The 23,576-nt window shown below is 40.5% G+C and overlaps 1 protein-coding gene across 4 annotated transcripts in view; it reads right to left on the reverse strand.

The window, feature by feature from the left end:
• The window catches only part of AUH (AU RNA binding methylglutaconyl-CoA hydratase), a 192,780-nt gene that overhangs the window by 19,160 nt on the left and 150,044 nt on the right, over window positions 1-23,576 (reverse strand). For all 4 annotated transcript variants that reach the window (XM_043927261.1, XM_043927263.1, XM_043927262.1 and 1 more), the window contains one exon: window positions 1,396-1,583. In XM_043927261.1, coding sequence (XP_043783196.1) covers window positions 1,396-1,583 — 188 coding nt within the window. The remainder of the gene's footprint in view (window positions 1-1,395; window positions 1,584-23,576) is intronic.

Below are 23,576 nucleotides of genomic sequence, written 5' to 3' on the forward strand. Positions count from 1 at the left end.
TTCCTTAAATACACTGCTTTACTTCAACTGAGACGTGTACTGGTCGTCAAGTTTTAAGCTACAGGAAGTGGCTAAATCTGTATGGAGCTAAACTATCACTTCTGATATGTGTACACCTTTAATCTCTCTTTAGCTAGATGTTTCCTTAATATTTTGAAGAAACATCAATACCAAAGTTACAAGGAGAGCTTTTCTTAATCTCAAAGTAGTGAAAGTCTTGTGTTAGCTCTCTATAGATGCAGAGTATAAGGCTGTGTGTTACCTCATCCAGGCAATGAACGTACATAAGGGCCCCACCCTGAAAGAGCTTACAGCTCCTAACTTAACTGAGAAGCGCTGAAATAGCACCGACACCCAGGCAGTGTGGCTTTAGAAGCCAACTCAAATGAGAGGCCCCATCTGACAGCTCGCAGGGACAGGTGCGCCGCAGCAGACCTGGGCTCTGTCTGACAACAAAGAACTCCACGGATGCTTCCTGAAACCAGATACAGAGCCCCGAACAAATGTGGAGGGTGCGTGCATTTCTCTAGAGAGATTCATGAGAGCTCCCAAAAGAACCCATGGCCTCAAAAGAGGTTACAAATACTGATTGAGTTAGAGAGGAAGTACTTTTGACTCCAGAAATGGTTAGGGGATTATAAAAGTTTACAATCCATTGGGAATAAAGACAAATCACTAATTGTTTACTTGGCAAAAGTCCTTTAATCTATGATTTCCGAACAAAGGACTATTTGAAAAATACTTCTGCAAGAGTGAGAGAACCAAGAAACCCTTAAAACAGGTTCCTTGACACTCTGTTTATTATTAATACTACTGCTCACGAGGATTAAGACCTGTGAGTAAACGTGCAGTGATTCCCAGACTTGAAGTCTACTTCTGAAGAAGTGGATTGTGCACAAAGGAGTTAAAACAAGGCTTCCATCACCATGAAAACAAACACAGTAAGATAAACAACTGGTGCTATTTAAGCAGGTTATCTCAAGTTAAGTGATCTCAATGAAAGCTCGCTTGACATAATGGACTGTGGGCTCCTTATTTATTTGCGTTTCAGTTTGGGGACAATCCAGTGTGAAAGCCCACGTGTACCGTTCAGGGCAGGAGGACTAGCTGGCGAACAACTTAAGTTGCTGGGAATCTCTGTTGCATGTGATAAACATGCACATAATATATTATCAATGTGCAGCTACAGTAAGGGCCTTGAATTACCTTCAAATCTTAATTCTGAAGGCTCTTAATACTAATCTAGTATATGATTTCTACTTTTACAGCTACCTGTACACTTCTCTACTTGGAAAGCAAGCAAAGGACATTATAGGTAGGTAAGACGATCGCTGGTTTTGTCAACTTGTTGTAAGGTTATAAAAAAGAGCAAAAAAAGAAACGTAGTTAAAATACCTGAGGTAAAAACTCTCTTGCTAGGTCCAAGGCCTTTCTGTAGGCGGCGTCCCCCTCCTGGTTCTGTTCTAGAACATGGCTGATCAAGCCCACTGACTTGGCTTCTTGGCCATCGAGCACACGCGCAGAGAAGATGAGCTCTTTCGCCAGGGACATCCCAATGGCACGCGGCAGTCGCTGCGTTCCCCCTACAGCGTGGATGAGACAGAAAACGTGTGCGATGACTTGACAGCCTTTTGCTTAAACATCTCAATTTTTCATTTCTTCTATTGGAAAAACAAACCAGGACCAGAAATTTTTATGTTAAAATTAAGTAACTGGAAAACTACTTCAAAACTTAACCTCATTTCTTCATTAGTTTATAAAATTATTAAAACTCTAAAAGCACTTAAGAATCTTGTATCACTATTAAGTGATTCTGACACTGCCCATCACTGGTAACACAGATGGCATGTTCCTGAATCCAATCCACAATCATTACCGTGTCAGGAACCAAAAGATGTACAGTAGTGGAGGAGGGTGGGGGCAGTCTCCTTTCCCTTAGGTCATTCATAGGAGGAATGACAGGTCCATCAAGCTTGGCATTTCTCCTTCAGTTCAGATAAAACATCAAATTCTCAGAAATTCAACTCGTGTGCTTTTAAAGACTTATTTAAGGTAAATGAACTGTAAACTAATTTTAACTTAATGAAAATAAAAACAGATAATTGCTCATGAAAACAGGCTTTGTCCCATGGTTTAACTTTTTTAAGGAAAGTGATAATCATCCCCTGTTGCAGTATTCTATTAGATCCATCTGTCTGCTCACTCCAGTACCTTTAAGTGAGGAGACTGTGATTTCAATAAATAGAAAGCTAAACAAAAGCAGGTCATATTCTTATTGGTAGCTTTAATTTCTACCAACAGCTGCAAATCTTAAATCTTATCCCTGAGTCTTATCCTTGAAGTGGCAGCTGGGCTGACCAGGAGGCGGAGGAAAGGCTGACTCTGAAGGTTCAGGGGAGAAGAAGAAAACTGTTGCTCACACATCTGAACGAGCTCACCGTGTGTTTCACTGCCCGTGCAGTTTATTCTGCATTAGTCACCAACATTTATAGACTGAGTGGGTGATTTCATATAAAAGTTAGTTTTAACCTGGAAGTTAACTGCAGCTGCGTCTTTTAGATACAATGCACTCAAGCTGCCACAGCCTCCACCACTTCCTACGACTCCAATACTGTAGACTGAGAGGTTTTGATTTTCTTTAAGCGATTTTATTTTATTTTTTTTTCTTTAAGCGATTTTAAAAGGAAGGTAAAATCATTTCTTATCCACATCTCAATCAAAAGTTGGGGGGGGGGATGAGAGGTAAGTTTCAAGAAAATATATATCCCTTCAATAATTAAGTATATTCCTATGTGTTTAGTAAACAAAGCACATTGGTATTGGAAGTTTATGAGGCTATTATTAAACAATTATGTTGAGAATTATGTTTAAAAATATAGGTGATTTATGGGGAAAAAAGAAATAAGAACAAACTTCAAAAGGATTGACATTTTCTGTAGGGATTGTTTTTGAACATAAATGAGTTTAGGATTATTCCCTGGTGGCTTAGTTGGTAAAGAATCTGCCTGCAATGTGGGAGACCTGGATCTGATCATGGGTTGGGAAGGTCCCCTGAAAGAGGGCACAGCAACCCACTCCAGTATTCTTTCCTGGAGAATGAATCCCCATGGACAGAGGAGTTCGGTGGGCTACCATCTATGGGGTTGCAGAGTTGGATATGACTGAGAGACTAAGTACAGCATAGATAGCACAGAGTTCTGCTTCTATAAACTGCTTATTGCTTATACTCCCCAAGCAGTTAGAGACGGTAAGTTTAGAGGTATTTTATGCGACATGGCAAAAAATGGTGAAAAATGAAGCACTGACAAATTTAAATCCAACTGTAAATAATCATGTTGCTCAGTGTAGTAAAGATAGGTCTGAGAACTTACAGAATAAACTTCATGGAAAAAGACAAGTTGTTTACGGTATTTCTAATGGCAGCTGATTAGAACAGAGAGATACAAGTAATACAACACAGATAGTTATATCTACTCATGGAAGTGAGGAGGATTTTCAAGAGACTAAAGAACTTACAGCTATAGTATTCATAATAAGCACAACACTAGAGAATGATTCTTTGCTGTGTTCTATGAAAAGTTTAATGTAGACTGGTCAAATTTAGCATGTGACCCTCAATGGTCATTGTTAGTGTGCACTTCTTATTCAACGGAAACTCAGTATTTTGCAAGTCCAAAAAGCTTAAGCCCATTCATCACATTATTTTCTAACAATTTAACAAAGGGACAGCATGAAACTAACCTCATCAAACAGCTGAATGGCACAAGACTCTAAACTTTGCTAGATGAAATGGATGCAGACTTAATCATCTGCTGGAGGAAATGATGCGAGGGTGAGACACTTGGTGCTGAAGAGACCTTTCTGTTCCGCTGAAAACAGTGCATCACAGGATCTAAGGAAAAACCACCAACTTGGCTCATCAGCAACTAACACTGCATTCAAGACTTGGCTTTTTTGGGTTGACATCACAAGATATCCACGTTAGGAACCTCATGTAAGTGCAGTGACACAGTATTTGTTCTTTTATGGCTGGCTTATTTCACTTAGCAAACTGTCTTCAAGTTCACTCATACTGTAGCATGTGTTAGAATTTCATTCCTTTATAACGCTGAATATGTTTTGTTTATTCATTCTGCTGAACATGATTTGTTTATTCATTCATTAGTTGAGGAACATCTGGCTTGCTTCCACCTTCTGGCTATTAGAAATAATATTGGTATGAATATGTGTGTACAAACATGTCTTCAAGACCCTGCTTTCAATTTGTTTGAGTAGATGTCCAGAAGTGGAACTGCTGGAAAATACAGTAAGTCTGTGTTTAATTTTTGATGAACAGCCATACTTTTTCATAACAACTTCACCATTTTCTATTCCCACCAACCTGGCAAAAGTGTTCCAATTTCTCCACATTTCTTACCAACACTTTGTTATTTTGCTTTTTGATGGCAGTCATCTTAGTGGGTGTGAACTGATATCTCACTGTGCTTTTGATTTGCATTTCCCTAACAACCAGTGACCTTAGCATCTTTTTACGTGCTTATTGACAATTTGTATATCTTTTTGGAGAAAAGTCTATTTAGGCCCTTTGCCCACTTTTAACTGGGTTGTTCTGTCATTGTTGAGTTCAAAGCGTTCTTTATAAACTCTGGATATTAATCCCTTATCAGACACATGATTTGCAAATACTTTCTCCCAATTCATTGGTTGCTTTTTCACTGCTCATAGCATCCTTTGAGGCAGGCAAAATTTTTAATTTTGAGGAAATTCAGTTTATTTTTTTCTTTTGTTATCTTTGCTTTCGGTGTCATGGCCAAGAAGTAACTGCCAAATCCAATGTCAAAAGTTTTTCCACTGTTTTCTTCTAGGAGTTCTGTACTTTCAATACTTACATTAAGGTATAGGATTCACTTTGAGGTAATTATTGTATATGGTATATATGTCCAACTCGATTCATTTGCAGGTAGGAATCCAGTTTCCCTAACACTATTTGTCAAAATGGGCATGCTTAAATAGTTACATAAATATGTGATTTGATCTCCTCATTCTTACCAAAACTTCATCTTTAGGAAACCTGTTTGGTAAGAAATTATTTGGTCCACTTTCATATGCTGCAATCCAGTTCGCAGAAATCAAAGGCTGATAGCTTGAACCATATTTTTACTTTATGGGAATTAAAGGTAACTGACCCTTTACCATCCTCAAGCATATAAAATTTGTGATTTCAACCTTTATAAAGATGATATGACCTGTTTGTTTGTCTTTGTCAACTAATACTGATAGTGTGAGCAAAGAGCTGTACATACAGAAGTTACTGAACTGCAGAGCAATACCACACAGAAAACTAAACATTACTGATATGGAATTTGATTTCTACAAATATCTCAGAAATAGATACTCCAAATAGAAAATCTTTTATGCCAACATTCTAGTCCAATTTGGAAGTACTTCTGTTTAAGCTGTTTTCTATTGTGAAATAAAGCAATTAACTCATTAGAAAAGCAAGGCTCAGTGCAAAACTGCATCCTGCAACCTGAGAGACAGAATGTGCCACTGAGATGTAGTGTGGATGAAAAGGCATCAGATTTACATTCCAAATAAAGAAAGGAGTATTAGAGAGAATTATTTCAACTCACCTTTTATTAATTCTGAATATTAAATTCCAGTATTAGCTCAGAGGTAAAGCGAAGATAAGTGTGTTGTATTTTTCTGTCAGTTGATTTTCTTATATTGGGCTTACTTCAGCAGATCACCCAATCTGCTGAGTTCCAATAGGGATTTGAGTTCAAGATGACAAAGTGCCATCTCGAGATAGTCTTAATGACTGGTGAAATTAATCAGAACTAAAAATAGGGTCATCCTCAGTGGAATTAAAATAGTTCCATTCTGACTGCTGCCCTAACATATTCAAAATCAAACAGGTCTGAGATTGATTCAGACTTACACTACTGTCCATCCCAAGAGCTTCCAGCATTGACCCCTGACTCCTTTGGGCCCTGCTCTGAGACTCACAAGGGTTTTGGTAACTTGCCCAGCGTCACAGATTTAAGCTGCAGAAATAGAATCCAAACCTACCTCTGCCTGATTCTTATCTACTATGTGGTAAAAAAGTAAAAAGCAACTTATGAAATAAATTCATGGCTTGATTTTATAAAATAAAAGGTATGCATGGGGTATATATAAGTAGCTGCATAATAGTAAGTAGGCATATACATATTTAAAATGTATGCAGAAAGCTGTCTCTGTGGGACCAGCTGATAGATAATGATAATTTTTTTACTCATTCTGCTTGTCTGTATTTCAAAAATGTTCTGCAACATTTAGGTAATAGGAATAAAAGTGCTACATCATTTTTCAAGAGCACAGTACAGGCAGACAAACAGCTGGCCACTAGGTAAAAGCCTCCCAAGCTACTTTCTGTCTGCGTTCCCGGCAAGCTCTCCAGGTGGTGGGAAGCCTCAGGTCTCTCAGGTTGCAATGCTGATACTATGGAATCATGGTGTCAGGTTGGCCATTCACGTAACATTCTTGCAAGTACCCCACAGAACTACCAAATAGGAAGAGATATATGAATATGAGATGAGAACCCGTGCAATAGCTCACAAGGATCCTGCTAACATACAAGTAATTTAACCCTTTCCAAGGGTAGTAAATTTAGAACATGTTTTACTTCTACAAAAAAATAACTATTCTTAAGTCACTTCATCACCAACAAGAAAAAGCACTTTGTTGTGTTCCATGAATCTGCATGAAGGGCCATCAGAGTAATAAGCGGAAATAGCACACCAAAGCCACACTAAGTCATGAAGAAGAGGGAGCACTGGGGACCCTCCCCTTTCTATTGTAGGCACGCTCAGAAAATGCCAGTTGTTTTCTAAGGCTTTTTTGTTTTGTCTCTGTCAACAAGGAGACTTTGATTCAGTGGGATCTGTTGATCCAGTGCCGTAAAACAAGAGGCAGGAGATGATTCATTTTTAATAAGGCAACATAATTTACATAACCAAGGAGTACGTGCCACTTCAGAACAGTCACCTCGAATGCTGTATACGTGTTACTTGGGACCATTTTGGAATTTCTCTTTTGGAACTCATTTCCAGAATTACACATTTGTTCAATCATTCAAGTACCTACTGCAGCTTCCTGTTCTAAGCAGGTGGATACAGCTGTGAACTGAACAAATCCCTGGGGTGCACACAGTTTAGACAGAATGGCCAAGGAGGACACTTGGGCAGAAACAGAAGGAAACGAGGGGTGCATAGCACACAGATCCTGTGGGGACTGCGTCTGACTCACGGAGCAGCACAGCGAGACCAGAACGGCCAGAGCACAGGTCAAGGGGAGCAGGCCCGGGTCCCGTGGGTCCCTTAGACCTGGAAGGAACTACAGCTTACTGTGTGGGCGACAGAAAGCCAAGGAGCATCTGAGAGCATCTTCTGAAAACAGTGGTGTAGGAACGTTAATCACTAGTGAAGATTTGGGTTTGAGGAAAGCTAAGGTCATTATGGGCCAAGAAGATGGAGGAAGTAGATAAATGTTCATATGACTTGTGGCGTGGCTCTAACAGGCCCAGAGAAACTTCAGAACAACTTCCCAAATGCTTTCAATGTCTGTCATGTTTTGGCTGCCCAACATCCACTGTTCCCGTTAAAATCCTGGTCTTGCTGTTGGAGAACACCCCCCAGTTTCCCCCCTCCCCCCGGCCTGCCCTGCCCCAGCTGTATACAGCCTAGGACAGTAGAGAACTCCTCCAATGGAGGCCAAGAAAACCAGACCCTTCTTCTCTCTGCCCTGGCACAGCAAAGCAGGCATCCAAGACAGGTCTGGTTCACTGGATGTTACTTCTCAGGACTAGGAGTCCTGAATGGATGATAAATAAAAATAAATTTTCCCTTTCATATACAGCAGCCAAAGTCAATTTCTACTATGTGCTTTCCGACATCACGAATGATACAACGACATACTATGAGTTTTGTTTTTCTCTCTCCTTCAAAAATGGTTAGATGAAGCTGAATGAGGCTTTATTTGTTCTACTTTTCCCAAATAAAATCCATTTGTTCAATCTCTTAATTTATTGGTCAAGTGATCAAACATGTGCTAGATGCTGTCCCAGGTGCTGAACAAGTGGCAGTGAATGAGACAGGCCATCCCAGATGTTACAAAGCTCACAAGGAAAGAAAAGGGCAATTAAACAAGGACAAGAGAGAACTGAGGTTGTGATGAGTGTTACAAAGAGAATTTAAGGCAGGGAAAAGATTGAGATAAACATTCGATTCAATTCAGTCATTCAGCCGTGTCCGACTCTTTGCGACCCCACAGACTGCAGCACGCCAGGCTTCCCTGTCCATCACCAACTCCCAGAGCTTGCTCAAACTCATGTCCATCCAGTCACTGATGCCATCCAACCATCTCATCCTCTATTGTCCACTTTTCCTCCTGCCTTCAATCTAAAGAACTGATGAAGAACTGATGCAATCAGGTGGCCAAAGTCATCAGATGACTTAGTTTGGGTGGTTGGGAAGGGCCTGTTTGATAAAGGTGAGGCCCATGTCTGAATGCTAACAGGGCAGCTACATGAAGATCAGAGAGAATATCAGTGATGAGATCAGCCATGTAAAGAATCTATGGGGAAGCCAAGCTTAGCATGTTTTGAGGAAGAGAAGGAGGCCACTGTAGCTATGGTGAGGCAAGTGGCAGAAGTGAATTTGGACAGGCAGGATTCACATTATATAGATATAGTGGAGGTTTACATCTTATTCTATGTGTGATGTAAAGACACTGGAGGGTTTTGAGTGGAAAGTGACATTAATTCGATTTGCATTTTAAAAGCTCCTCTGTAAGCTTGGTAGAGAACAGATTATAGGGGTAAGATCAAAGTGGGGTGTCCAGGTGGAGACCACCGCTGTCCTTCAAGTGAGACACAATGGCAGCTCGGACTGATATAGGGCAGCATAGGAAGGGATAGGGGGAGGGATTTGGGGTGAGTGTCCAAACTTGCTAGTAAAATGGTGTAGGGGACAGGGAAATCAATCTAATGCCTAGATTTCTGCCTTGAGTGCAATTAGAACGAAGTGTGTTTACTGACACTGGGAAAAAGGGTGTGTACTCTGGCCATGTTATGGAGCAGTCAAGCATGTGATTAGACATGCAGTCAAATGTTTACTAATAATCACTATCATACAGATGGCATTCAAGGTCAGGGGCCTGGATATGATCACCTAGGGAGACTGTTTAGATAGAAAGGAGCTGAGGAGGAGTCAGAAAAACCCTGATAAGTGCCCACTGAAATGAGTGAATAGCAGAAATGCAGGAGGAAGGTGATGCTCAGCTGGACACCCACCACCACCACCACTGCCCTAGCCTTCTTCCATGGGAGTCAAGTCTGCATGGGTCTTCTAGGAAAGTCTTTCCTCACTGAAATAAAGACACCCAGGAATAAACGGGCCTTCTCCCAGGACGCCTCCATGTCGACATGTGACACTGGAGCAGTGACAGCTACCTTGCAACCGTGATGGAAGCCAGCAAGGGCAGAATCTTCAAACTAAAGACTGCACAGCCGAGAGATGTCACTAAGCTGCTGAACTTACCAATTCTGAGACAGCCCTATTGTGACTTCTTATGATTTTACCTGGTGTTTTCTTATTGTTTAAGCTTCCTGAAATGTAGGTTCTTGTTACTTGTACCAAAATTGTCTGTAACTGTAGATGAATTAAGGAAAGAGACCTGAAAATACATTTTAGAGAGTAGAAAGCAAACACACTAGGAAAGTAATGGCAAGACTTCTCGGCAAAATTAACTACATATTTGAGATTTGTGGTTGTGAGATGGTTAGCATGGTTTCTTCTAGTAACTCCTAGCCATTTGGGGGCAAAAATGGAGCAGGTAGATAAGCTAGAACTTCATTAGACAAATGTTAAGACGAGATGAGGCACCAAGCAATAGCAATGGTTGACATGTATTGAGCAGACTCTGCGATAATACCATGCCAACTATCCTAAGCACTTCACACATATTCAATTAGCTCATTTAATTCTTACAGTTCCTCTATGAGGTTGGTGCAAAGGTAGTTAAGGTCATTTGTAAGCTGTCATATCACAAAGGACCATAAAACCTAAGTTGAGTAAAGAGAGGAAGGACTTTGCTGAGAGTGAAATTGCCCATAGACTTGATGATTCAATGAGGTCCCAAAAGATCTGAAAGGTTAGGATGTCGCAGAGTGAGATGCAGGAAGTCTGCATTCAGAATGGAGTGATTACTGATGATGCTGGACCATCATTTATCACTGTACCACCTGGGAAGCCCTTTTGCATATTCACATATATTTAAAAAATTTAAAGCAAGTTTTTTATTTGATATTTCATAATTAATTATAATGTAATATGTAGCCGGGAGTTGTGATGGACAGGGAAGCCTGGCGTGCTGCAGTCCATGGGGTTGCAAAGAGTCAGACACGACTGAGCAACTGAACTGAACTGAACTGATGTAAATAACTGAATATAATTTATGGTTTTATATTATAAATTATGTCTTAGCAATATGTAAAAGGTAGAAAATTTCAAGTGTTTTTGTTTTTGTTTTCTGGGTTTCCTTTTAGTGTTTATATTTCCCTGTCTTACAATTTCATGAAGAAAGAAGCCATGCTAATAAAGGGCAGTGTTGAAATATGTTAAGTTGAAAGTTATCTAGATGCTGCATTAAGGGCATTTTGTTGATATAATTACAAGTGACTGCTGACTCTTAAGAACTATCATTTTTTGATTATTTCTAAATCCCCTCTCATAAATAGAAAGCTCCATTTAAGGCTGTATTTTCCTTGAATTGTAAAAGAAACATTGCAATAAAATGTTAACTTTGGGGGTTCCCTGGTGGCTCAGTGGTAAAGAATACACCTGCCAATATGCAGCAGACACAGATTTGATCCTTGATCCGGGAGGATCTCACATGCTGTAGAGCAACTTAGCCTTTGTGCCACAACTACTGAGCTTGTGCTCTAGAACCGGGGAGCTGCAATTACTGAGCCCACATGCTGGAACTATAGAAGCCCACGCATCCTAGAGCCTGTGCTTTGCAACAAGAGAAGCCACAGCAATGGGAAGCCCATGCACTGAACCTAGAGAGTAGCCTCAGCTTGCCACAACTAGAGAAAAGTCTACACAGAAATGAAGATCCAGCACAGCAAAAAAATAAATGAGTAAAATTATTTTTTTAAAAATGTTAACTTTGGATTAAAATGTCTGTTGCAACTGATTACTGTGAAACTCTGTCAGAGGGCTTTAGGCAAGAGCTTTCTTGACAAATCTTGGCTAGATGCTTACAAAACAGACTTCCTCTCACTTCTACAATGGAAGAGAAGTGTGTTATGTGAACAAACATGACATGTTTACTGGTCTCATAATAGGTCATGTCACAATCATACAAAAAAGCATAAAAATAACTATTTTTCAATTTGTGACCAATGTTTAAAGTGTTGTAATACTTCATATTTCCTGGGATTTTTTTACTTTTTTTTTTTTAGCATGTTTTAAAACAATGAGAAAACATAGACAAACCAACAGACAGACAGACACACACATGCATACATACAGGAACAAACAAGACAAGAATACACATGAAGGAAAACCTGACAGTCTGGTTAAACCCCAGCAGAAACTATCTAAAATATATCAGTTTGAGCTCTGCTTGGCTTACACTAAAGGAGTATTTAGGAAAAACTTTAAAACTTTCTAAGAGCTGGGGCACAGAAAGAAAAACTGGACATCAAACACTTTTCTTCAAGAGCAAATTAAGCTTCCTGGCAACAAATTAAAACCTTTGTGATAAGGCCTTCATTAATATTATAGAAAGTTTTCTTGACTAATATCCAGTTTTCTGTTAGAGAGACAGGTTAAGAACAAAACCACACTCTTAAATGTCTGCCGACGCTTTTGACAACAAATATCTAAAGCATAACTGTATCTTTTTTTAACTTCTGAAGAATATAATTGCTATATACTGCATGAAACAAAGCTAGTGTTCAGTGGCTCAGTTGGGTCTGACTCTGCGATCCCATGGACTGCAGGGGTTTCCCTGTCCTTCACCATCTCCCAGAGCTTAACTCAAACTCATGTCCATTGAGTTGGTGATGCCGTCCAACCATCTCATCCTCTGTCATCCCCTTCTTCTCCTATCTTTAATGAAACAAAGTACCTCACTTTTTAAAATGATTTGTCCATTTTGAGCCACCCTATGTCCACCACGAGCACAACATGCTCCTCTACAACTCTTTGTGGCTGTGCGGGCTCTGAACTTAGGTTCCCTGGCAGCACTAAGGGGTTACTGGAGTCTTCCTTTGTGGATACCTCTCTCACATCCCGGCACAGCTAACGGGTAGGCAAAAGACTTAAATCAGACCAATCAAACTGTCTCTTGAAATCTGGATCATACATGGAGTTTATGTTTGGGTTCAGAAATTCAAAGGCTTTCAGGTGAGCTTGTCTAAAGTTGTGCTGCCAGACATAACTATCTGTGATAATGGGTCTGTCTGGGTTGTCCAGACCAGGAGTCACTAGCCACATGTGGCTAATGAGCACTTGAAACGTGACTAACTTGAACTTTCAGTTTTTAGTTCATTATAATCAGTTGAAATTTAAATAGCACATGTGGTCAGCAGCCTCAGGATTGGATAGCTCAAGTCTAGAGTTTCCTGGCCTTCAGCTTCTCATGAGCTCATTTTTGGTTGCAGTATCTGTTTCTGTTGCAAAACCAAAGAAACTGGGATATGATCTACAGTTCACTGCAACAAGTACAGAGTCACAGTAAGTGATGCAGCTGAAGCACAGAGTCTGTAGGCTTCCCCACAGCTCACCTGTCCAGCCAGAAGACAGGAAGCATGCATGGCTAGTGAAAGACGTGTGTTCCACAGGTACACACGTACCTGTGTTCTAGGTACGTGTTCTACGAGGTTCTAGGTAACCTCTGTCATTCAAAATGATCCAGAAAGCAAATGATTCATCTGTTCTTATAATACTGCTGTGCCGTAGGCAAGAAAAGTAGGTATCAGCAAATGAGATCAAAACAGAGATCTTGCTAGCAGCCTTCAACACAAACCTATCCCAGGTTTGATTAAACATAGCAATTGCTGAGAGAAAATAAAACTAAAAGAAGTGATCCAATGAACCTTTCTGTCTTCTGATTTCCATCTCATGATATATACTTACTGGACCAATTAGTACTGTCACAGTAACAGAAATGTCCTACCTATAGTAAAAATTTTGTGCCACACTATGCCACTTATGCAGCACTGCTCTGTATTTATATAGTTGCCATTTATCCCTAGTTATTTTAATAAATGTTTCATATATATGATAAAGATATTTGGTTTAACTGTAAGAGTTATCTATCAGTATATCATAAGGATTATGACTAGGCTGCATATCTCTTCCCTCTTGAGATTACTTACAAATATATGTATATAACTGTCAAAGGAACATGTGTCAAATGAACATACATACAAATACACAGAAATCGTGACAGGTTTTATTTTCTTTGGCTCCAAAATCACTGTGGATGTTGACTACAGCCATGAAATTAAAAGACACTTACTCCTTGGAAGAAGAGCTATGACAAACCTAGACAGCATGTTAAAAGGCAGAGGCATCACTTTGCCAACAAAGGTTGGTACAGTCAAAGCTATGGTTTCTCAAGTAGTCATGTATGGATGTGAGAGTTGGACCATAAAGAAGGCTGAGCACTGAAGAATTGACACGTTCCATTTGTGGTGCTGGAGAAGACTCTTGTGACCTTGGACCACGAGGAAATCAAACCAGTCAATCCTAAAGGAAATCAACCCGGAATATTCATTGGAAGGACTGATGCTGAAGCTGAAGCTCCAATACTTTGGTCACCCGATGCGAAAAGCGGACTCATCGGAAAAGGTCCTGATGCTGGGAAAGATTGAGGGCAAGAAGAGAAGGGGACGATAACAGATGAGATAGTTGGATGATCACCATCTCAATGGACATAAATTTGAGCAAACTCCGGGAGACAGTGAAGGACAGGGAAGCCTGGTGTGCTGCAGTCCATGGGGTCACAAAGTGTCGGACACAACAACTGAACAACAACATATACACATATGTATACGTGACAGCTTTAGAGAAAATTATTGATTAGTTTTCTTTAATACAGTGATATTTATTAAAAATACAGTGTTTCACGTCTACCTCACTGGATAAATCATGTAATATGAAATAAGTCAAATTTAGCAGCTTGATATTTCTTAAAACAATGACAACAAACGAATATGCAATTAACATTCCTGAATATGATGCTGCTAAAGTGCTGCACTCAATATGCCAGCAAATTTGGAAAACTCAGCAGTGGCCACAGGACTGGAAAAGGTCCGTTTTCATTCCAATCCCTAAGAAAGGCAATGCCAAAGAATGCTCAAACTACCACACAATTGCACTCATCTTACACGCTAGTAAAGTAATGCTCAAAATTCTCCAAGCCAGGCTTCAGCAATACGTGAACCGTGAACTTCCAGATGTTCAAGCTGGTTTTAGAAAACGCAGAGGAACCTGAGATCAAATTGCCAACATCTGCTGGATCAGCGAAAAAGCAAAAGAGTTCCAGAAAAACATCTTATTTCTGCTTTATTGACAATGCCAAAGCCTTCGACTGTGTGGATCACAATAAACTGTGGAAAATTCTTCAAGAGATGGGAATACCAGACCATCTGACCTGCCTCTTGCAGGTCAGGAAGCAACAGTTAGAACTGGACATGGAACAACAGACTGGTTCCAAATAGGAAAAGGAGTATGTCAAGGCTGTATATTGTCACCCTGCTTATTTAACTTATATGCAGAGCACATCATGAGAAATGCTGGGCTGGAAGAAGCACAAGCTGGAATCAAGATTGCCAGGAGAAATATCAATAACCTCAGATATGCAGATGACACCACCCTTATGACAGAAAGTGAAGAGGAACTAAAAAGCCTCTTGATGAAAGTGAAAGAGGAGAGTGAAAAAGTTGGCTTCAAGCTCAACATTCAGAAAACTAAGATCATGGCATCTGGTCCCATCACCTCATGGGAAATAGATGGGGAGACAGTGGAAACACTGTCAGACTTCATTTTTTTGGGCTCCAAAATCACTGTGGATGGTGACTGCAGCCATGAAATTAAAAGATGCTTACTTCTTGGAAGGAAAGTTATGACCAACCTAGACAGCATATTAAAAAGCAGAGACATTACTTTGCCAACAAAGGTCCGTCTGGTCAAGGCTATGGTTTTTCCAGTGGTCATGTATGGATGTGAGAGTTGGACTGTGAAGAAAGCTGAGCGCCGAAAAATTGATGCTTTTGAACTGTGGTGTTGGAGAAGACTCTTCAGAGTCCCTTGGACTGCAAGGAGATCCATCCAGTCCATCCTAAAGGAGATCAGTCCTGGGTGTTCACTGGAAGGACTAATGCTGAAGCTGAATCTCCAGTACTTTGGCCACCTCATGCAAAGAGGTGACTCACTGGAAAAGACCCTGAAGCTGGGAGGGATTGGGGGCAGGAGGAGAAAGGGGCGACAGAGGATGAGATGGTTGGATGGCATCACCGACTCGATGGGCATGAGCTTGAGTAAACTCCAGGAGTTGGTGATGGACAGGGAGGCCTGGCATGCTGCGATTCATCGGGTCGCAAAGAGTCAGACACGACTGAGCGACTGAACTGAACTGAACTGAACCCAAACGGATGGTGAATACAGTAAAGCATAAACCAGGTAGTCTGCATTTAACAAAAAACAAGTTTCATCATTTCTAATGATTAAATAAGGACTTATCAGTTATTTCATGTGCACTGCTAATCATCTCAAAACTCAGTGGCTTAAAACAACAGATACATATTCTATGGGCCCGGACTGGCTCTGAGTACCTCTGAGGCTGCAGTCCTCTGCTTCCAGGCTAACTCACATAGTTGCTGGCAGATTCCGTTGGTCCCCTCTATAGGAGCCACTCCACAGGGCTGTTTCTTCACAAGACAGGTGACTCTTGGGTAATTCAAGAGAGAGAATGCACAAGACGGAATCCACAGATGTCTAATAACCTATCCAAGAGGTGATTTCCCATCTCTTCTGCCATATTCTATTAGAACAGAGTTTATAGCCCCAGGCTTCACAAACAGAGAGACTGCACAAAACATGAGCAGTTAGAGGCTGCTTACCACAAGGTCTGAGACTGATTAAGCAATACATGCTGTAAAGGTCACCTTTTCTTCTCCCCATCTTTCCTTTAACCAAAAACAAGCTTTTCCAGAGCACATTCAGACTGTTTCCCAAAACTTTAAAACCACCTTTCATTTATTTCAAAATCAAGGAGGACATGAACAGAACATGTTAACCATTATCTTGAAAAAAATAATAGAGGGGGGAAACTCAGGGAGAATACAAAATAGAAGGTATTCCTTTGGAAAGCTCATTCCATTAAAATACAGTCTTTGCCAACTACGAGCAGCAGAGAAAGTGACACCCACATATCTAGCCTTTCTATAATGCACTGATTTAACTGATCAGCAAAAACCCTGGACACTCTGATTGTATATTATAAAAACTGGACCCTAATATTTTCATTAAATGGGAGAGGGGATCTAAGAAATGGTTTAAGATTCTCAACATCCAAATGTTTTCTCTCTGGATTATACAGAACTTCCACACAAGTACAGAGTTGCTGTGTACTTGTTGATTAAAGAAACAATATGTATAAGTATTTGACTAAATGACTAAACAATGGAGTGAACATGAAGATCTGAATACTTTTAATTTTTCTTATCAAAAGCAGGTCACATGACAAATATTTGAAAATTCTGGCAAAGCTGCATCATTATTAATAATTTACTATGTATTATGTAATTTAACAAATTACTTTTTATGTTTTTTGCAAGAATTCTATAAGGCCACTACTATTACTATCCTTATTTGGCAAATGGGGAAATCAGAGGCTCAGAGAAGTAAAGTGACCAGCTCATGCCCACTAGGTACACCAGTGGGTGTGAGTGAATTAGGTATATCTGATTCTGCAGCCCACCTGATTTCCTAATGGTAAGCTACTTCCCCCTAGAAGAGACCAGATGCACAGCTCCTCAAATAGTTATTCTTCATTAGGGCAAGGCCTTGGTAGGAGTTATAATATTGATGCAGACATAATTGCAGTTTCAGACCATGAGTTTTAAATCATGATAACTCGGCTCAAATACATCCTTATTAATCAAATTAGGAACCATTACAATCAACACATTTTTGCCAACGAGAAATGTTTGTTTATTCCCATAGCGAAAAATTCATGCTTCAGGATTTGACAAACTCTTGGAAAGCAGTTTCTGCCTCTTGCTGGTTGTAGGAGCAGTTTGCCTGCAAAAAGTTATTGAGATGCTTGAAGAAGTAGTAGTCAAGTTGGCGAGAGGTCAAGTGAACATGGCAGATGAGCAAGATTTCCCAAACTTCAAAACTTCGTAGCCTAATTTGTTTAACTTTTGAAGCGTTGGTTGTGCGACATATGGTTGGACGCTGTCATGGAGAAGAATTGAGCCCTTTCTGTTGACCGATGCTGGTTGCAGGAGTTGCAGTTATCAGTACATTTCATCAATTTGCTGAGTATACTTTCAGACGTAATGATTTCACCAGGATTCAGAAAGCTGTAGAGAAGCAGATGGACAGCAGATCACCAAACTGTGACCATGACCTTTATTTGGTACAAGTTTGGCTTTGGAGGATTGTTTTGGAGCTTCTTCTTGGTCCAACCACTGAGCTGGTCTTCACCGGTTGTTGTAAAAAATTCACTTTTCATTGCATGTCACAATCCAATCGAGAAATGGTTCATTGCTATTGCACAGAATAAGGGATGATGATACTTCAAAATGACAGTTTTTTTCTGATTTGCAGTCAGTTCACAAGGCATCCACCTATCGAGGTTTTTCATGTTTCCAATTTGCTTCAAATGTAGAATGACCGACATTGAGTTCTTAAGTTAACTTCTTAAGTAGTTATAAGAGGATCAGCTTTGATGATGGTCTCAGTTAGTTGTCAACTTCTGACGGCTGGTGACTATGCTCCTCATCTTCAAGGGTCTTGCCTTCTCTGCAAAACTTCTTGAACTAACACTGTACTGAATGTTCATTAGCAGTTCCTGGGCTAAATACGTTGTTGATGTTGTGAGTTGTCTCTGCTGCTTTACGACTGATTTTGAACTCAAATAAGAAAACTGCTTGAATTTGCTTTTTTTAAACATCATTTTCATATATGTGTGTGTGTACACGCACACATGCACACTAAATCACTTCAGTCGTGTCCGACTCTTTGCAACGCTATGGACTGTACTCTACCAGGTTCCTCTGTCCATGGGATTCTCCAGGCAAGAATACTGGAGTGGGCTGCCATGTCCTCCTCTAGGGGATCTTCCCGACCCGGGGATCAAACCCACGTCTCTTATGTCTCCTGCATAGGCAGGTTCTTTACCACTAGTGCCACATGGCTAGGGGCAACATCACTTCCAGAGTCTAAAAGAACTATAAAATACATAGCAAGTAATGTCATTAGCAAAAAAAAATGAAGTGAGAAATGTGCATTAAAATGATGTATAACATAACCACATTTAAGAATATATTCCAATATCAAACAGCAAAATTCAACAACGCAAAACCACAATTATTTTTGCACCAACCTACTAGTTAGCATTTTCTTTGCATTGATTGCTGAGGAAGGCTTTCTTATCTCTCCTTGCTATTCTTTGGAACTCTGCATTCAAATGGGAATATCTTTCCTTTTCTCCTTTGCTTTTTGTTTCTCTTCTTTTCACAGCTATTTGTAAGGCCTCCTCAGACAGCCATTTTGCTTTTTTTGCATTTCTTTTCCAAGGGGATGGTCTTAATCCCTGTCTCCTGTACAATGTCATGAAATAGAGGAAAACAACAGAATGGGAAAGACTAGCGATTTCTTCAAGAAAATTAGAGATACCAAGGGAACATTTCATGCAAAGATGGGTTCGATAAAGGACAGAAATGGCATGGACCTAACAGAAGCAGAAGATATTAAGAAGAGGTAGCAAGAATACACAGAAGAACTGCACAAAAAAGATCTTCACGACCCAGATAAACACTATGGTGTGATCATTCACCTAGAGCCAGACATCCTGGAATGTGAAGTCAAGTGGGCCTTAGAGAGCATCACTATGAACAAAGCTAGTGGAGGTGATGGAATTCCAGTTGAGCTATTTCAAACCCTGAAAGATGATGCTGTGAAAGTGCTGCACTCAATATGCCAGCAAATTTGGAAAACTCAGCAGTGGCCACAGGACTGGAAAGGTCAGTTTTCATTCCAATCCCAAAGAAAGGCAATGCCAAAGAATGCTCAAACTACCACACAATTGCACTCATCTCACATGCTAGTAAAATAATGCTTAAAATTCTCCAAGCCAGGCTTCAGCAATACATGAACCGTGAACTTCCAGATGTTCAAGCTGGTTTTAGAAAACGCAGAGGAACCAGAGGTCAAATTGCCAACATCTGCTGGATCAGCGAAAAAGCAAAAGAGTTCCAGAAAAACATCTTATTTCTGCTTTATTGACTATGCCAAAGCCTTCGACTGTGTGGATCACAATAAACTGTGGAAAATTCTTCAAGAGATGGGAATACCAGACCATCTGACCTGCCTCTTGCAGGTCAGGAAGCAACAGTTAGAACTGGACATGGAACAACAGACTGGTTCCAAATAGGAAAAGGAGTATGTCAAGGCTGTATATTGTCACCCTGCTTATTTAACTTATATGCAGAGCACATCATGAGAAATGCTGGGCTGGAAGAAGCACAAGCTGGAATCAAGATTGCCAGGAGAAATATCAATAACCTCAGATATGCAGATGACACCACCCTTATGACAGAAAGTGAAGAGGAACTAAAAAGCCTCTTGATGAAAGTGAAAGAGGAGAGTGAAAAAGTTGGCTTCAAGCTCAACATTCAGAAAACTAAGATCATGGCATCTGGTCCCATCACCTCATGGGAAATAGATGGGGAGACAGTGGAAACACTGTCAGACTTCATTTTTTTGGGCTCCAAAATCACTGTGGATGGTGACTGCAGCCATGAAATTAAAAGATGCTTACTTCTTGGAAGGAAAGTTATGACCAACCTAGACAGCATATTAAAAAGCAGAGACATTACTTTGCCAACAAAGGTCCGTCTGGTCAAGGCTATGGTTTTTCCAGTGGTCATGTATGGATGTGAGAGTTGGACTGTGAAGAAAGCTGAGCGCCGAAAAATTGATGCTTTTGAACTGTGGTGTTGGAGAAGACTCTTCAGAGTCCCTTGGACTGCAAGGAGATCCATCCAGTCCATCCTAAAGGAGATCAGTCCTGGGTGTTCACTGGAAGGACTGATGCTAAAGCTGAAACTCCAATACTTTGGCCACCTCATGCGAAGAGGTGACTCACCGGAAAAGACCCTGAAGCTGGGAGGGATTGGGGGCAGGAGGAGAAGGGGACGACAGAGGATGAGATGGTTGGATGGCATCACTGACTTGATGGACATGAGTTTGAGTAAACTCCGGGAGTTTGTGATGGACAGGGAGGCCTGGTGTGCTGGGATTCATGGGGTCACAAAGCGTGGGACACAACTGAGCGACTGAACTGAAGTGAACTAGTTAGCATAACAATATAACTGGATATCTGGAACAGAAGGAAAAATTAATCCATTGGGTCTGGTATCAAAGGCAGTGAACAATGGCAGAGAGTTTCAAATTAAAAGCAGCACGCAGTGGTCAATTCCCACTGGGAAATGGTGCTGGAGAGAAATGAATTACTATGCAAGGCCCACAAAGTGGAAGGCACGCGCACACTTCTGCCACCCTTCCATTCTGGGGGCAGTTCTTCCTCCTCACACTCTGCTCAACATCTTGATACTGGCCTGCCTCTACTTTACCCTGTTTTTTTTTGGCCGGGGGGGGGGGTGGCGTGGGGGGATGGTTAATGTTAAAGGAAAAGGTCAGAGGCATAAAAGATGTGGCACTGACCTCAAGGCACAAACCCTGAGATGAAGGTGCCTGGGCCAGGGGGGCCATGCCTCCTCACCCAGACCTCCTGTATCGAATAGCCCACTTTTTAAATTTTTTTAACTGTGAACAGAAAAACACTATAATGCCCAAAATAAATTTAAAAAAATGATATTTCAAGTGGGTTAAACTATAAAGATGAGCTAATTAATATTATTTTTCATAGAGAGAACCACAAAACATTTTGTGTAATGAGAGTAGAAGATTTTATTATTTAGAGAACTAGTCAGCAACTGTTTCATATTAAGAAAGCAGGATAAGCAATTCATTATTCAGAGCACATCCAAGCAAGATGAAGCAACTCTAACTTACTGGAAACAAATTAGTTTTATAAAATACATCCAACATCTAGTCAGTTTTTCATAACTCTAAGTCATGTCACAAGGAAAATAGAAAGCCTGTACAAAAATAAATTAACCTTCTGCCTATACCCTAAACAAAATAAAACAACCATATGTTATACAACAACGAAAATCTCTCTCTGAAATGGGGAGATAAACTACCCACAACATACAATGGCCACCTGTAGACTTCTTGGTTACTCATTTTGCTCGCAGTTACTCAGCATTTTCATAGATGAACAGAAACCACAGCTGCAGTTTTAATAAACATGTTTTATAAATATTAAGCTTCATATTTCAAACTCATTAAGGCGTTATTGGATGTAAAATATATATGAAATTTACTTGTCTAAAGGCTGACTTGACGATCCTTCCCTCTTACCCACATTTTACAGCCAACTTTTTAACATGCACTGTTGACTCTATGAGCAGATGACCAGGATGAGAGGTTGGTCACTGCCCTTTACCCCTTCTGGCACATCCTGTACACCCACACATGGGAGGTTCCAGAGGCAATCCCTGTCCTTTCCCTGTTTCAGGAGAACATCTGAAGGAGCTTTCACATAAAACAGGGATTAACTGTTGCCATCTCAGCAAGAACAATGAAAGTTCTGTCACAACCACCCGATAATATGTCTTATTCAACAATGGACTGACGATGGTGTTCCTGTGAAAAACTAAATTTGAGATACAAACATTGAAATTAAGCCATACTGTCAGTATTTTAAATGAAAAAACCTCTATACACATTGGAAACATAATATGACATTGATGACAAATTAATGTACACTGCAGATTTTGTAGGGAAGATATCTGGCTAGCTTAGAGCTAATTCTTCTACTCTCTTCAAAAAGCAACAAAAATTAGTTGAAAACTCAATGAGGGAGGGAATGAGAAGTGGGGAAGGAAAGAGCAACGAGAGAGAAGAGGCACAGTCATGGAAAAGCAGAGGCCAGGTAATGCACACAACAGATTTCAAGTGTGGCCACAGCACGGTGGGACTTTGAACAAGTAACAGAGAAGCCATGTGGAGTAAAGATGGTAAATGGACAAAACCTTGTGTTAACACTACGCAAACCCTTTCCTGTTTGGAAAAAAAAGTGCTGTGAAGGCACCCCCAGGAAAAAACTGTGAGAGACAGGGCCACTTTTTTCATCAGGCTGTCCTACAAAATGGAGAGGTTGCCATTCTGCTTTTTATCTGATAAGAAAATTGGAGAAAGAAGGCACGAAGGCAGAAATTATCATGCTCATCTCACCACTAATTACCTTCAACAATAGGATTTAATAAAAAGAAAGGCAAAAGTAAAAATAAAGAAAAGAAGATCACAGAGATCAGGATCACCGAGTAGGGAAAAGTACACAAGCGAGCCAACCATGAGATGGCGAGTGCAGGCTTACCAGCTATCTGGAAGTAGGCTGTTCCTTTGAGACCTTCTGCAAGCACAAAATGGCTTCATAAAGCAAAGAAGCAGTCACCTTAGGATACATCTTGCTAACAGACACACAAAATCAATCGAGATCAAGCAGAGACACTCACAGACACAGTTCAGAGCTCTGGCAGCGGGATGCGGAGGCGCTGAGTGTGACTCTGGGGGGAAGGAGCTTGGCGGTGCCCTTGCCGCCACATAGGGAAAGCACCGCCTCCGTGATGTTTGCCTCTGCAAAACAAACCCTGAACGCTATTCCTATTTTTTGTCTTTTTTTCATAAAAGTGAAAACTCTCTTCAGATTCCTTTTAGTTAGTAAAAACAGGTACTAATGTAGGTCTTTCATAAAACTGAAGTGGCACAAATGGAACTTTCAAAAAGAGGGATATACCTGTACTTGTATACCAACGCAGGAGGTTTAAGAGACATGGGTTCGATCCCTGATTGGGAATATATCTCCTGAAGTAGGAAATGACAACCCACTCCAGTATTCTTGCCTGGAAAATTCCATGAACAGAGGAGCCTGGCGGGCCACAGTCCATGGGGTCAGAAAGAATCAGACATGACTGGCCAACTGAGCACATATCTCAGTTTGCTGAGAGGAGCAAACTCTGGTGTTAAGGGACTTACAAGTATTACCTCATTTAAACCTTCTGGCCTCATTATGAAGTAGGACTATCATTATCCTCTATATAGAAAGGATACCAGAGGCCCCAAGTCAGGGCTAGTAAGGCAGAAGTCAGTATGCAAACC

Source organism: Cervus elaphus, chromosome 16, assembly GCF_910594005.1.
Source record: "Cervus elaphus chromosome 16, mCerEla1.1, whole genome shotgun sequence".
Lineage (NCBI taxonomy): Eukaryota > Metazoa > Chordata > Mammalia > Artiodactyla > Cervidae > Cervus > Cervus elaphus.